This window comes from Desmodus rotundus, chromosome 2 (genome assembly GCF_022682495.2).
Source record: "Desmodus rotundus isolate HL8 chromosome 2, HLdesRot8A.1, whole genome shotgun sequence".
In the NCBI taxonomy this organism is placed as follows: domain Eukaryota; kingdom Metazoa; phylum Chordata; class Mammalia; order Chiroptera; family Phyllostomidae; genus Desmodus; species Desmodus rotundus.
In genome coordinates this window covers 100,563,423-100,579,558 of record NC_071388.1, presented here as the reverse complement: position 1 = coordinate 100,579,558, position 16,136 = coordinate 100,563,423, and the positions used below count along the sequence as shown (strand labels likewise).

The following is a 16,136-nucleotide window of genomic DNA, read 5'->3' as shown; positions in this document are numbered from 1 at the left end:
TTTAAAAAATGGAATAAACTGAAAGGGAATGACCTACAGAGGACTCAGGGAGAGAGAAGTTTCAAGGGTGGAGCCCGGGTACCCTGCTGCATCAGTCCCTGCAGTCGCCAATCCCCGAGAGTCCCTCCCACAGCATGTTTGCTGCACGACTGTGGGCCTTGGGCAAACTTTTTGATGCTCTAATTCTATTTCCTCGTCTTCATAGTGAGAATAACATCTCCCTCAAAATGGTTACGCGACAACAAAATATTTACAGACATAGTAGTTGCTTGATAAATATTGGTCTGTCTTCCCTTTTTTCTTACTCATTCTTCCTTGCTCACCCCAGCTTTGACCTCCAGTCCTTTTTGGCCCTCACAGTGGGAATTAATGCCTCTTCTCTCTGAACCCCTTAAGTGCTTTATTTGAACCTCTGCTGAACACTGAGTGAATTGTGCTCTGAACTGAGTTACTGGCCAGCTGGTCTCCCCCGACTGTAGCCAGAGTTGGGCCATCTATCCCTGTCGGACCTAGCACGCAGGAGGTGCTCCATGGATGTTTGTTGTCTAAATTCATGGCGCTTTTTATGACTTAGCTAGTCATGGATTACTCAAAGGCTGGATTCTTCAAGGGTTAATTTATTCAGATCTCTTGGAATTTTTCTCCTCCCAATTTATAACTCTGGCAAGGTTTATTTTCCAATCTGCAAAAAGGTGAGCAGCAGAGAAAGGGAAGCTCACTCAACCCTCTAGGTTCCTTGTCAGAAGCTCTGCAGAGAACTGGAGGATGAAGAGGAGTAAAGTGAGGGCTGTTTCTCTCCCCACCGGTAGCGGTGTGGTTCCTTCACGTTCTCAGCGCTTAGACTGCCAGAACTTCCATCAGGCCAGCTTAGGGCCAAGGGGAATCGGATAGGTGTGTCATTCCACAGGCTCAGGTCCTCTTTGACCCGCAGTAAAGTTCTCGCCACTCCTGCCTCTTTGTCGCTAGCGCTGTGCAGGAGTATCGGGTCGCTCCCTGCTCCCTCCCGGGTCCTCCCTCCAGCGGAGGTTCCACTTTGCTCTCCTTCCCGGTAACATCCTACTATGTAGGGGAAAGCAATCTGGTGCTGACAAAAGATCTTTCGGTTGCAAGTTAGGAGAACCGTGTGACCGCGGAAAGTCGATTAAGCTCTTGGAGCCTCAGTTTCCGCATCTGTAAACTGGGAATAATCATAGGGGCCGGTCCCCGGTCACATCCTCGGGTTATTGAAGGGAAGCAAATGAGATAAATCAAAAGCATAAACTGGCAAAGCGCTCTACATAAACTCCAAGTGTTCCTAGTGCTGCCTGTGGGTCTCCCTTTCCATAACTACCCACCAAAGCTACCCTGTCCGCCCCGCCCTGGCTGCAGCGGCCTCACCCACTGCATCTCCATCTTTTCCGTCATTGTCTTTCTGCTCCTCAGAGATCCTCGGTCTCCCCATCTCCCCCGTCCATTTCTGGGTCCGGTTTCGGGCCCTTCTAGCCTCTCCGGGGGCTGTGGTCTCCCGCCCCCCGCGGCAGTCGCTGCCCCGGCGCCCCCCGCCCTGTGCGCCCTCCTTTAGCACGGCCACCAGGCCAGAGAATCGCCCAATAAGAGCGCCGGACTCAAGTCTGACAGCTCAGGAAGTGGCCAATCGAGCCAGGCCAGAGAAGGGGGTTGCTGTGTTAGGGCTGAAGTTGGGTTGAAAGGGGGGGCGATTAAAGGGGGATACAAAAGAGGGGGGATATAACTGGGGGTACAAAAAACCCAAGCGGCGGGGGTGGGGGCGGGGAGGGAAGGACCGAACGCCGCCCAGGTCTGGCCACGAACCACGGGTTGGACGCGGCTCCAGGAGCCAGGGAGGGAGGGGTAGCGACGAAAATTTTAGGTAAGGTAGAGGATATGGGCCCCCTGCAGCCCCCGGAGCCCGGCCTGAGGATGCCCGCGGGACGCCGTGACAGGAGCCGCGGCCGGGCCACGGGCGGAGGCAACCGCAAGTCGTGAGCCGAGTCCGGAGCGGCGCAGGGGGCGGGGAGGCCGCGGGAGGAGGGGATGCGGAGGGCGCTCCCGCGGCAGCAAGCAGGCGAGCAGGGAGGAGCGGCGCAAGCGGCCGGAGCGGCTCAGGGCCCGAGGCGTGCATGGCGCGCCCTGCGCCTGGCTCCCGCGGGCGCCCCCGGAGCGCTCCCGGGGCGCAGCGGCTCCTGGGCTGGCCGCTGCCGGCCAGCTGCCTCTGAGCCCCGGCCTTCGATCTCTGGATGCCGTGCTCCCCGGCAGAAACCAGCCTGCGTTGGGGCAGGACGGCGGCGACGCTGCGCTGGATTCCGCCCTCCGCCTAGTCCTTCTGCACCCGGCCACGGTGGGCCGCAGCCGGCTGCGAGGAGCCTGGAGCTTTCGGAGTCGGCGCGACAGTCCTCCTGGGCCGGCGGGTCCGGGCCAGCCCCGCTCCGTTTTGGGGGAAGAGGGAGACGAGTAGGGAAGGGCCGCGCCGCAGGAGCCGGTCCTCGCCCCCGCCCCCTGCGCGGACGCGGTGAAGGCTGGGCTCGGCTTTCGTTGGGGCACGCTCCCACTCCCGCCGCGGGAGGTGGGGGATGCGGACGACGCCCCCCCTCCCCTTGGGCTCCAGGACCCTCCCCCCAGGGCTCCGGAGCTGTTGCTCCGCCTGCCGCCCCCTCCCCCGTCTTCTCCACCCTCCATCCCACCTCCCCACCCCTCGTAAGAAAATAATGCTGGCTGGCGCTCGCACCTCCCAGTCGCTCCCAGTCCGCTGCAGGGAAAGGGAATCCGCTAGGTAACCACGCCGGGACCTGCCCAGCCGCTCCAGCCACTGTCGAGCCGCTTGTGCCGCTGGGCTCTGCCGAGGTATAATCTGTTAGCGCCGCGCCGGGGCCTTGGCAGTCCCGGGGAGGCGCCGCCTGCAAGGACATCTCTCCGTCCCGTCTCGTCCGCAACTCTAGTCCGTGTCGAGCTCGACGCGAGCCAGGAGTCTGGACGTCCCTCTGCGCTCGGCGCTGCAGCTCGACCAGTCTCCGCTGCCACAGCTGGAAGCCAATTCCATCTCGGACCTGGGACTCCTGACGCGGACTCTCAGCCACTTCTCACCTCGGGGCTGTACCTACCTCCCACATCGCCCTCCTTCCCCTCTCAGGACGGGGGTGCCAAGATGCCCCGCTGCTGCGCAGGGCCCCGGGCCGCCACCGACGTGTGACCCCAGCCTGGTCCCCCTGCTCGGCCGTCCGCCCTCCCCTTGGAGACCCCCGGCCCGGCCCCCGGGGGAGGAGGAAGAAGACTACGAGGCCGAGAGGGGGATGTCCGGCTCCAAAAGCGTGAGCCCCCCGGGCTACGCGGCGCAGACAGCCGCGGCGCCGGCGTCCCGGGGAAGCTCGGAACACCGCTCGGCGTGGGGAGCGGCCGATTCCCGCGCCAATGGGTACCCCCACGCCCCTGGGGGTTCGGCCCGCGGCTCCACGAAGAAACCTGGGGGGGCGGTGACCCCGCAGCAGCAGCAGCGGCTAGCCAGCCGCTGGCGCAGCGACGACGACGACGATCCTCCGCTGAGTGGCGATGATCCCCTGGCCGGGGGCTTCGGTTTCAGCTTCCGATCCAAGTCCGCCTGGCAGGAGCGCGGCGGCGACGACTGCGGCCGCGGCAGTCGCAGGCAGCGGCGGGGCGCGGCCGGCGGGGGCAGTACCCGGGCGCCCCCTGCGGGCGGCGGCGGCGGCTCGGCGGCCTCAGCGGCCGCGGCCGGCGGGACTGAGGTGCGCCCCCGCTCGGTGGAGCTGGGCCTGGAGGAACGGCGGGGCAAGGGCCGCGCGGCGGACGAGCTGGAGGCCGGCGCCATCGAGAGCGACGAGGCGTCTGGAGAAGACGGCAGCTCGGCGGGCTCGGGCCCTGGCGCGGTGCTGTCCCTGGGCGCCTGCTGCCTGGCGCTGCTGCAGATTTTCCGCTCTAAGAAGTTCCCGTCGGACAAGCTTGAGCGGCTGTACCAGCGCTACTTCTTCCGTCTCAACCAGAGCAGCCTCACCATGCTGATGGCCGTGCTGGTGCTAGTGTGCCTCGTCATGCTGGCCTTCCACGCGGCGCGGCCACCGCTCCAGTTGCCCTACCTGGCCGTGCTGGCGACCGCCGTGGGCGTGATCCTCGTTATGGCGGTGCTCTGCAACCGTGCCGCGTTCCACCAGGACCACATGGGCCTGGCCTGCTATGCGCTCATTGCCGTGGTGCTGGCCGTCCAGGTGGTGGGCCTGCTGCTGCCTCAGCCGCGCAGCGCCTCGGAGGGTATCTGGTGGACGGTGTTCTTCATCTACACCATCTACACGCTGCTGCCGGTGCGCATGCGGGCCGCGGTACTCAGCGGGGTGCTCCTGTCTGCCCTCCACTTGGCCATAGCCCTACGCACCAACGCCCAGGATCAGTTCCTGCTCAAGCAGGTAGGGGCCCACCTAGCCACAGGGACTGGACCGAGGGGCCTGCAAGGTCACAGAGAGACATCCTACCCTCCTCTTTTTAAAGTGGTGAAAAGGGCAGAGACATGGCTGTGTCATCTGTGTGGTGTCTTTGAGCCTCTTAACCCGCTCTCAGCCCCAGCATTTTCCCATACTAAAGGAGGGCGTTTGTATTACATGTAATGTTCCTGGCCCCGCAGAAAACATGCACCAAACCCTCGTCTTTATTATAAGGATAAGAATGAGGAAGGATATGGAGAAGTCCCCTTCTCTTTCTGTATTTCTGTCCTTGTATATGTGTAAAGGCCCCTGACAAAGTAGCTGGACCCTGTAGCAGATTCTCCCTCCCTAGAGCCGCTGCTTTGCTAAGGGAGTTCTGGATAACCGGGCCAGGGAGAGGAGACCCTGGGTACCCGTACACAGTCTTAAGGAAGAGAAATGAAAATCCCGCCCGCTGTCTGTGGCTGGGACTGACTGGTTACAAAAGTGTCCCAAGCTAAAAAAGCTGCCACCAACAAAGGCAGGAAGGAGCCTCTGAGAAGTGTGTGATGGCAGTCCCCCTCCTTGCCTGAGCAGAAAACTGTTGGACATCATGACCCCTTCCTGTTGGTGGTCCTGATTCTAGCTTGTGGTGGGAGCTTTTTATCCCTGCTGGGAATGGTTGGGCAATCCTGGAGTGGTGAGCTCAGGAGGAAGTAAAACTTTGTTAACAGATGACTCCACTGAAGGGCTTTGGGAGAGGGGTGTACTTGCCATCCCCACCTCAGGGTGAGACCAGCCCCTCCGACATGCACGCCTCTCTTTAGCAGTCTTCTTGTCTCCGGCCCCATGCACCTCCTCCATCGACCCCTGCTGAGCCGGCTGGTTTGCACGTAGCTCAACTGGGAGAGAATCAAGTGGGTCCTTGTTGCAGGGTTGTCTGTTGACCACGGACCCCACTGCAACGCTCTCAGGGAGTTTGCCTCTATAGAACTTCTTAACTATATTCCATTGCCATTGCTCTCCTGCTCCCCACTTCTAATGCCTTTCTCAGACTAGATCCTGTTGAGGACGACCTTTCTTGAGGGGCTCTCTTGTGCCCCCAACTCTCACCCAGGGAATAGCACCAGTATGCACTTCAGGGCGCTGGGTTCTAGCTGCACCTCCAAAGTGCCCTGTGACTGGGAAGGAGGGGACCTGCAATCTCTTTGGGCCCCAGGTTCCTTTTTTAGAGACTGAGAGGATTGTGTGAACCCCTTACAGTTCCACCCTCCTTTGCCTCAGGCCTCACCTCCTGCAAGTAGCCCTCTTCCTTTCTAGCCATACTGGCCTCTTCCTCTTCTGCATGGTAACTATGGAGTCAGAGCCACAGACTTACTATTCTCCAGGATCCATTGGTTTTGCTCCCTGTCCAACAACGTAAACCCCGTGGACTGAGGAATACTGAATTATACGCATTTTTTTTTCTCCTCTACCCTCTCTTGCCTAGCACAGTGAAGGGTACCTAGGGATTTAATAACTGTTACCAATTTGGCTGGATTTCAAAGAGTGGAGTAGGTGGGGCTGTTAGTGCTAACTTCAAGTTTTTCTGATCTGGGATCAGAAGAAAAACTTTAGTGACCAGTTTTGAACTTAGGAGAAACCAACTGAGAGGTGATGGTTAAAAAAAAAAAAAGTTAACTACTATTGTTAGTGCTTTAAAGGCTTTAACTTTTTTGACCTGAGGACCCACGCTGTCACTTGGGTGTTGTATCTTGGGGGTTGTTCCTGGCTTGGGTGGGTGTAGCTTTTCTGCAGGGGAAGGGCATGTCATCCACACAGAGCAGGAGAGATTTCCAGGGTCATTCAGGGTATTTGCTAAACCAGACTTGGGGTGCAGGGTCTGACCCCAGCGGTAGCAATCCCGCGAGTGGGATCGGGAGGGTGGAGTCAGGCCCCAGGGGAGGAGTGCTGAACCGGGGCTGCTCGCTCCATCTTAGCGTGAAAATCCGTTGCAGCAGCACTGTCTGTCCGGCTTCCCCCTTCTGGTGCCTCGGGCAGGTTCTTCTCTCCCCACCTCTGCCAGTCCCCACGCCCAGCTGCTTTTATCCACTGTGGTCTTTAGACCTTCGCTTGGGTGTAGACTTTTGGGTGGTTTCACACTTAAGTTCTCGAGACCTCCATTGAGTACATCAGAGCTTGTTAGGAATGGTCTACTGGTTTGCAAGGGAATGCAAACATTGTTCCTTTTTGACTTCAGAGAAAACTGTATCTTTTTCTCTGTATTTGATTTACCTTTCTGATTATGTCTGACATAAAATTTGTATTTCTTGAGTAAACCCTGATGGGGAATGTAAGTGGGACAGTCCAGCATTGACATCTGCCTGAGATCACCCCAGAGCGCCAGGCATTGAGGGCGGCCCGGGTCAGATGCCTTGTTCTTTTTCTTGATGAGGACACAGGCCCGAGGAAGTGGGGCAGCAGTGCATGGTTTCTAATGTCGGGGCTCTGGGAAGTCCCTTCCACAGTATCATGGGCACGTCGTAGGCCCTCGGGAAACTTGGCGTTTCTTCCCTTCTCCCCCTGCAAGGCTGGCCCCCTCTGACCTTGGCACTTCACTCGTCCTCAGCCCTTCTTATGTTTAGAGCTCTGCCTTTTAGTCGTTAGGAGAAACACTTGGTTTCTTACCGGGTGCCTCCTGATGATTTTTACTCAATAAAGGGGGGAGAGGCAACGTGGGGCCGTCCTCTTTGAGGGATGATGTTTCTTCTTCCTTTTGTTACATCTCTGGCTCTAGCTTTAGCTCTTCCCCTGGTATCTCCCCGCCTCCCTCTCTGCTCTTTCTTTCTCACTTCCTTTCTCTCCCCTCCCCCTCCAGTTCCCTGTTGCTTTCTGCCAACCTCTCCTCTCCTCTCTCTGCCAGCCTGCTCTGCTTCCCTTCTCTTTCGCCCCATCCGCACCCTCCCAGCCTCTCTGTGCTCGTCTCACCGTCGGCTCCTCTGTGGGGTACAGTAGGAGCATCACGCGGTTGGTTTTTTTCTCCTGCTTAGCGTGTTACAAGTCCCTCTGCTATACCCATACCATAAATAACACTGGAGCATCTGCCAAACACATTCCTCACTTGTGTTAATAGGCTGCGATGATGCTGGAGCCTGTTGCCATGGCAACCTCATTTTTGTTTGACTGTATCCCACTCTGCTACATAAAACCTCTGCATGCACTCACAAGCAAGCACAGTCACACAACTATTACATATGCTTAGCTATTAAAGATTATTTTGGAGAAAAAGTCCTTGGGCCTTGTGAGGGCTGGCGGTCATTTGGCCAAGGAGATGAGCATTTTCCACTGTCCAGTGTTACTTTAGGAGGTAATAATGAATGGAAGAGCTCTTTGAAAAGTAGAGAGTTCTGTTCAGTGTGGGGTGCTACTGTTCTGCAGCCCCATTAAACCTGCCTGATGTGGTTTCTAAGGAGAAGATTCTGACCCTGTGCGGGTCCCATGAGCTTGGGAGAGCGATTAGAGGTTGTCTTTGCCGTGTGGGATGGTCCACCCCCCACCCAGCCTGTCTGCCGCCCCTTCCACTCTTCCCCTGACCCTTCTGGAGAAACTCAGTGATTTTCTGCATTTCATCCTTGTGTCTGCCGGAACCCACAGCTGTCACCAGTCGTTCCAGATATCAGAAAGGCACAGACACTGAGTGGGTGATGTTCTGTGACTGTGAGCACGTGTGAGTGTCTGTAGCAAGGAGGTTGGGGATGGATGGGGGTGGGAACGCACTGCTGTGTCTGCCAAAGGGTGGGCACGTGTGTGCACAAGTGTGCACGCTGTGTGCACAGGTGGGTCCACGGTGTGGCGTGGCTCCATTGTGTATGTGTGTGCACGTGTGTGTCTGCCTGCTCTGTGGGCTGGCCTGGGTGATGGAACTAGGCCTGGGGAAGCCTTGTGTTGACTTTGAAAGGACATCATTGCAGCTCCGTCCTGTTTATTCTTGGCTAGTGGCTGGCTTCCTGTGACCATTTGCCTTTCTGATTCTGGGCCTTGATCGCCCTTCTGACCTTGACCTCTGGCTTCTTTGGGAAGTACCTTGGATGCACACACCCTCCTTTCCCTAATGAGGCTTGGGGGCTAGACCTGAGTGGTTAGCTCCCCTGACCTCATGAAGTCCCACCCTTCCCTTTCACAAACCCTTTCCTTTACACACCCGCTCAGCTGCCCAGTGAGCCCCACTGAAGAGCTGCCTCCTCGCTCTGGAACTTGGCACAGAGGCCTGTTTGGTGGGTCACTGTGGCTTCCCATGTGTGCTGCTGGCAGCCACTGCCTCCCTGACCGCCTGGGTGGTGTGGAGGAGGGCACACTTCCACCACAACCGCTGGGAACTGGGAATCGCCGGCACCAATTACTTCCCCCAACTCCCGCATTTCTCTGCCTTCTGGACCAGAGAAATCTGGCCTTATGAACTCCAGCAGCACAGCAGGCTGGGGTGGGGTGTTGGCACCGTTCAGAGCTGAGGAGGGTCTTCATGTCTTGCCTCGCAGCTAATTGTATTTGCCAGTTATTTTTGCTAATTGTTTTTGATTATGTTGCCTCCTCTATGGGTGGGAAGGGGGTGCTTGGAGGGGAGCAGAAACTTCTGGCAGTGGGGGTTGAGTAGAGCTTCATTTTCTAGATCCCCAGCGTGCCCCTATTCCTGTGGGGAGGACTTCCGGAATGGCAGAGACCCAGTGAGAAGCACAACGATCAGCTGCTGTATTTGCGGGAATGGTCACTGTTAATAATTCAGTGTAAGTTTTGATCTGGAGCAAGACCATGAGGTCTGTGTTCTGTGGAACTCCTCTCTACACAGGTCATATTCCTCTGTAGAGAGGACACAGACGATGTCTTGAACCCCATCATAGAAACTGCCTAGCCTCACAGAAGAGCTTGAAAAATCAGCTTCACAGGCCTGGACAGCAGCTTGTGCAGACAGCCGGGCCCTGGCCAAGAGTCGCTGTTGCAGGGGAGTCACCGTCGGGGGTACACTGCAGCAGAAGCAGGGTGTGAGTAGAGCAAGAGATGGGGTGAGTGTTGGGGTGGAGGGGCACCCCATGTGGAAGCCTCCCTGTGACTGTATGGGTCAGCCTCTTGCTGGGCAACTGCTGGTCCATGGCTGCCCACTCGCACCTCAGGTAGCTATAGTATCTCCTGATGGGTCTAGATAGTGGCCGTTTACTTCCCAGGAGCAGGAGCCTGGGTTGGGATTGGAAACAGTTTGCTACAGGAGCTCCGATATGGGCCCATCCATCCTCTGGGTACAGTTACATAAGTTATGTTGTAGCGCAGGGGTCCCTAACCCCTGAACCGTAGACTGATTGGTTCGTGGCCAATTAGAACCAGACCACGGTTCCCCTCCAAGCACCCCCTTCCCACCCATAGAGGAGGCAACATAATCAAAAACAATTAGCAAAAATAACTGGCAAATACAATTAGCTGCGAGGCAAGACATGCAGACCCTCCTCAGCTCCGAACGGTGCCAACACCCCACCCCAGCCTGCTGTGCTGCTGGAGTTCATAAGGCCAGATTTCTCTGGTCCAGAAGGCAGACCACGAGGGAGGCTAGCCTGAGCTCCACTTCCTGCCCCCCATCCCTCCTCTCATGGAAAAACCGGTCCCTGGGGCCAAAAAATTAGGAGATGCTGCTTTAGCATATCCTTCTTTCATCTACGCTTATCAGACGGGGGTAGCTAGCTAATGGAGGGCAGGGTCAGCGTGCATTTTCTCTCCCAAATACAAAACTTCATGAAAACGATTGGAGAAGCCCCACTCCCCCAGTTTTCTCAAGGCAATGTCCAAATGCAGGACAGGGAAGATCTTTACCACAACGTGAATAAAATCGAGTTATGGGGGCTGTGAGCTTAATGTGAATCTGCATTCTCGGCTGGTTGCTAGTAAAGACTAATGGGGTCTTGGTTAGGTTTATGGGCATATCTAGTTCTCTGGAGGATTGAAGTCCCCTCTGAAATACCGTGTTTGATGCAAGAACTCAGAGGAGGGTGACTAATTTGGCAAGGGGACTGGAAACCTTGACTGCTGAGAGAACATTTGAAAGGAAGGGGGATAATTAGCTGGGAGGAGAGCGGACTGTAGCAAGGTAAGAAAACCTGAAGAGATGGGCAGGGCATTGTTGGGGTCCCTGTTGTCAGATATTAGAAGAGGGAGCAAATGTATTTTGGTTGTTCCCACACTCAGGGTTGGGGGTAACAGGGTTGGGGGTAAATCTGGAAATAGTTGACAGATTTCAGCTCCACGTAGGATATACCTTTGTAGCCTTTGGGGTTGCAGCCGTCCAACCAGATGCCTCCCTGGGTAGCCAGCTGTGTGAGTGGAGGTGGTCACGTGGAGACTGGACGCCTGTCTGCCAAGCTTGTTACTGAGGATAGAGAAGATTGTGCTTCCAAAGGTCTGGGGTGGGGCCAGGAATGGATCTAGTTTTTAGAGAGCTTGGGTCTAGTTTTCAAAGCTCACCAGGTGGTCCTGATGACCACCTCTTAAGTTCAGGACCATGTGGCTCAGGCTGCACCCAACCCTAGGCTCCTGTGGTTATCTGGCAACAGCACGACTAGCTCCGGAAGTCCCCTGAAGTGTGCTGTCACACCCATCTCGGCTTCTGTTTAGAGGAAAAAAGTCACTGCAGCCTCAGCGGGAGATGTACAGGTGGGGCTGGGGGTGTGTACTGATGCAAAGATTCAGATCCAGAGGCAACTGGTTATGATGGAACAGGCTGAGAAGGATGCCTCAGTCCTGGACGCACTCTCCTCTCGTTCCTCCTCCCAACCATTCTTGGCCCCGCTTCCTGTTTGAGGCAAGGCAATCTATGGCTCACCAGTGGTGGTAGTGATGGGGGTTCAGCAGAAAGATGGACCTCAGTTTGAGTCCTGGTTCATTCATTTGTCTGGTAAGCGAATATGAAAAACATGGAGGATATCCAGGTCTGGAATGGACGGCCCAGAATGAGGAGAGGTTGGGGGTGGGGGAGGGAGGCTAGAGGTAGGGACTTAGGAGATGGTCTGAAGGAGGTGGAGTAGGAAGGAAAGGAAGGGGAGAGTGGAGCTGTGAGCGTGGGGAGGGGGAGGAGCTTGGAAGTGGGGGCAGGGATGCTCTATGGGAACAATGAGATATAGTCACAAGAAAATGGGGGTAGACAAACAAACACTGGGAGACAGTAGTGGCTTTATTCTTTAGGCCAAACTCATGTGTCAGTGTGAAATCCCACCCTCCCACCCCCACCACCGCTTTCTCTGGGAGGGCTGTGAGCTGTGACTTCTGGGCTTTAGGCTTCCTGACCTCACACTTGGTTGGGCCTGTCTTCCCTTCCCTTAGGGGCTCCCCTGGACTTTATCACACAGCTCACTGAAGTCACAGTTAGCTTTTGGAAGGGATCCTAAGGGACCTACTGCCAGCCTCAGTGCCCTGGCACATAGTAGGTGCTCAGTGAGGGCTTGTTTGAGTGAATGAAGTGTGAACGGGTGGTAGGGTGGGTGGACAGCCGCACACAGACTCTCGGCTGTGCGGAAGTGCTAGACAACACCTCCACAGAAGGAAGCGATGTAGCTCTGCTTGGAAGCCTATTTTGGTGGATTGTGATCCTAGACTCTGAGCAGGGCTTCCCAAGTCCCTCCTGCTGCCATTTGAAAATGTGCCTTCCTGGAAAGACAGGGCTGTTGCCTGGCACTGCCGATACTGCATCACTTCACAGATTTGAAAACCATTATTAAGTCATTCTTTCTCCTTCACTCCATTCATTCAGACAACAACCCTTTATTAGGTGCCTACTGTGTACCAGGCACTGTGCTAGGCCATGGGAGTCCCAAGGTGGTTCAAACTGCATCCCTGCTCCCAGAACCGCCTTTCGCCCAGACTCTCCCACTAAGTGTGCTTTGGAGGGACGTTAATAGGTGTTTCACATATACTCATTCAGTTCTGTGTCAAGTAAGTTTAAGAAATACTTGGTTAAACAGAATTTTTTACTATAGGATTTTAAAGTTTTTATTAGTATGTTAATAGGTACTAAAATTTTCCAAGCCCATGCCAAACATATTCCACTGAAGAACCAATTGTTCAAGGAACATAATAGGGGGCATCCGTGTTTGTTCAAACTCGCTTTAGGACGGTGCTGCAGGGACTGAGAGGAGCCTCAAACTTTCTCAGGGCCCAGTCCTTTGCCCCCCGCCCCCTCCAGGCAGAGCGAGGCAGAGTGATTTAGACAAGGGTGTTTGGGGGCTTTCTTTCCTCAAGAAAGGAAATTGTCCAGCTTGCAGTGGCTGGCAGCCTGTTTTAAAGTCTCATTCCCCATCTGGGTCCAAAATCCTTTACAAAATAAAATGATGGGGCTGGAAGGGACCAGGGAGATGCCTCCTTTGTGTAGTTTCAGCTTCTCTTAGGGGTTTATATTGCATCTTCACTGCAAGCCTGGCACTGGGCTTATTCCTTATTTCATCTTCATATCAGGGATTTAACCTCATTTCATCTTAATATCAGCCCTGTGAGACAGACATTTTTATCCCTACTTCAGGGCTGCAGAAACTGGAATAAGAGAAGGTAAATACCTTCCGCAAGGTCACACAGCTAGTGAGCATTGAGCAGATGGTTCAGTGACTGCCCATACTCCCTGAATATGTGTCTTTCCACTCTCGCCAGCCGGACTTCCAGCTGCCAGCACCCGAGGGCTTTCTCTGGCCCCAGCCCCTTTGTCTGCTCTTGGGCCAGGTCAGAAGGGCTGGGGAGTTACCATGCCCAGAGCAGCTCTCAACCAATGACTGTTGGGTGCTGGCAGATAAGCACCCTGGCCCCCTTCCCCCTGGGGTGCAGGGAGTATTACTCTGAGGCATGTGTTTTACATTGGTTCCCAGTCCCGCGGAAGGATTCAGCTTTGGTTGTCCACAGAGGTGAACGGGCTTGAAAACTTTTCGTGTGGCTTTCTTCCCTTTTTTTTCTTCTCTACACCCCTTCTAACATGTCCTGGGCTCACCTCCCAGATAAACCACTTGTTTTGAAATCCCTGTGTCAGGGTCTGTTTCTAGGGAAATCCACATTAAGAGTGGAGCAGGCAGGAGTCTAACACAGGTTTGACTTGAACCCGGGGAGGGGCAGAGACCGCCTACTGGAGCAAAAAGGCGGCAGGTGCGGAGCTCTGCGGCAGACTCAGACCCCGAGTCCTGCCTTGGCCCCTCACTCCCATTTGATAGCGTATGTTTGCCCCTAGTAGAGTGGTTGCTGGACTGGCAGAATGATGTGAAATTTTAAAAACTACAAATATTCATAGATTTTTTTGAATTTCTGCTGCTTAAAAATGTGTGGCTTTCTATCCCCTATGTAGTGGGTCAAATATCAGCCAAAAGACTCAAGTGATTTTACATGGATTAGCATTTTGTAGCCAACAAAGGGCTTTACCACAAGTGATCTCATTTGCCTCTCATGACAGCTTCCAGGAGGTGACGGACGGTGAAGATGGAGCAGACACTGGCTTTGGGGCCCTGGGGGACATCCTGGTTACGTGGTCCTGGCTGAGTTGCCTTACCCTTTCTCAGTCAGCTTCCTCTCTGTAAACTGGCAATAACAGATTCCTGACTGGCAGGATCTGTTGCTGGGTGGTCCAGACAGGTTAATGCATGCAAGAGCACTCAGTCACAGACCTGTGTTTTGGAGAGGAGGAGATAGAGGTTCAGAGAGGTTGAGTGACCTCATTTAGGTCACACAGCTAGCTGGTTAGCTTAGGAGCCGCTATACAAATCCAGATCTCTGGAGTTTTCCCAGTGGGCCCAGCCCTGGGCCTGCCGGGCGGTGCCTGCGGAAACGGTAGAAGGCACAGCTGCTTTCCAGAAGTTGTCTCGGTTTGCTTGTGGAGCATAGTTTTTCATTTGTGATGGTCTCTCTTCCCTCGTGGTGTCGGGCTCAGATGGGCGTTAAATGATCTGTCATTTCCTGAGCCTGCAGTGATGCTGTGAGGGAAGGCAGCGCTGAAGTGTTCAGGGGACACCTGGGAGCAGATGTTTACCTACAAAGAGCCCTGAGTGGTTTCACAGAGAAGACCCAGAAGAGGGGCAGAAGTGACACCAGGATAGCTTAGCTCCGGCGGTGGGGCTGCCTTCTCTCCAGTCACGGTGGCATAAGTGGAACAGGGGAGGGAAGGGAGGAGGCCCCCAGGGACTCACAGCTTCACTTTTGGGTGCGCCCTGGAGGTCAGATGCAGTCCTTCTGCCAAGTAGCACCCAGCAGAGCAGCAGTTTAGTGCTTACTGGTGTGTTTCCGGGATGTGTTTTAAACCCAGCCTCCCAGAACCACCGGCCCCCGGAAAGGCACCCCAGGCATACGTTAGCTCTGCTTCACAGGCACTCTGTCCCTCTCGGTCTTCAAGAGAAAACTAAAGGAAAATGAAACTCCTGCCCAAGGGCCACTCTATTGCTAAGGGGATTTTCGAGGTTTTATTTTTACATTCCCTTTTGGGGATGGGAAAGCTATTTATTTGTTCACTTAACATGCCCAAGTCCCCGGCCTTCCTCTGGCCAAGTCCCTTTTCCTGAGGGATCCATCCGGCCCCCTGGCTGGCTCCCTGGCAGCAGTCCCAGCTGGAAAGCGCTTCGGCCCTGACTTCTCAGCTGAGGAGGCTGCCCAGAGAGAGGGGCCAGAGCTGCACGCCCTTGTTTTGGAGAGGAGGAGATAGAGGTTCAGAGAGGTCGAGTGACCTCGTTTAGGTCACACAGCTAGCTCGTTAGCTTAGGAGCTGCTATACAAATCCAGATCTCTGGAGTTTTCCCAGTGGGCCCAGCCCACTGGGCTGGGGCCAGAGGGACCAGAGGGCAAGGTAAGCTTGTGCCCCTCCTCGGGCATGGCCTTTGTAATATCTGGTGCTGTGAATCTAAGTTAGAAACATCCTCTTCTTTTTCTCTGTAACATTTATTTTGGTTTGTCATTTTATCTTGGCGGGTGATTTTATCTATCAGTCTTTCTATTTAACTGCCAGCCCTCTGAGGGCCAGGACCTTGTCTGTTTTAATACCCAGATATTTACGAAGTGTCATTGACCTTCTGACTCTTACTCGAGAGCGCAGTGGGAAGAAAGGAGGTAGTTCCCATCCTCAGGTTCCACAGAGAGTCCTGACTCTTGGCAGGGAGGGGTCCCTTACGGTGCTCCCTTCCTGGACAGGGCAAGCTTGTCCTCGTGGGCAGGGGGCCATGTGCCTGTGGTCCCAGTCTGAGAAAACACTGGCTTTCACTTTCATTGTCCTCCTTCTCTTGATCACCCACTGATCTTTCAGGTGGCGTCAGGAAGGACCGAGTGCACCCCTTGGCCTCTCCCTCCTGTCCTTGGTCTCTCCTCTCCTCATCTTTCCTCTTTTCCTGTCCCTGAGTCCTCCCCACTACCCTCTTTCCAGCTGCCAAAGGTAGGGGGAACCTCAGAGACTCGCCAGGAGGCAAGTTCACCTGTAAGGATGGTAAACATGAGCATGGATACTGCACAAATTCCAAAGGTGTTCTTCACTCTTTCCCAAGCAATGCCATGAAAGAGCAATTCTTGCAGGTGTTCCAAACTTCCTTACACTTGATTGAGACACATTACTGTGTGTGTCATTCTCAGTTTTCCACCTCAAATGCCCACGACTGGCATTTAACTTCCTGGGTGGTTAACATCGAGTAACCCGGCAGCCAGCTGAAGGTGCGGACTGTGAAGGCACATGTAGGGGTTTTTACATAACCCCGGAGTCCAGGCTCACCTGGAGCGGGC

General features: G+C 55.0%; 1 protein-coding gene across 4 annotated transcripts in view; it reads left to right on the top strand.

Moving 5' to 3' along the window:
- Positions 1–1,724: 1,724 nt before the first annotated feature.
- The window catches only part of ADCY5 (adenylate cyclase 5), a 149,305-nt gene continuing 134,893 nt past the window's right edge, over positions 1,725–16,136 (top strand). For all 4 annotated transcript variants that reach the window (XR_008426152.1, XM_053918441.1, XM_024577927.3 and 1 more), the window contains exon 1: positions 1,725–4,406. Coding sequence is in view for 3 of the 4 variants with exons in the window: in XM_053918441.1 (XP_053774416.1) it covers positions 3,285–4,406 (1,122 nt within the window). In the remaining variant the exon portion in view is untranslated. The remainder of the gene's footprint in view (positions 4,407–16,136) is intronic.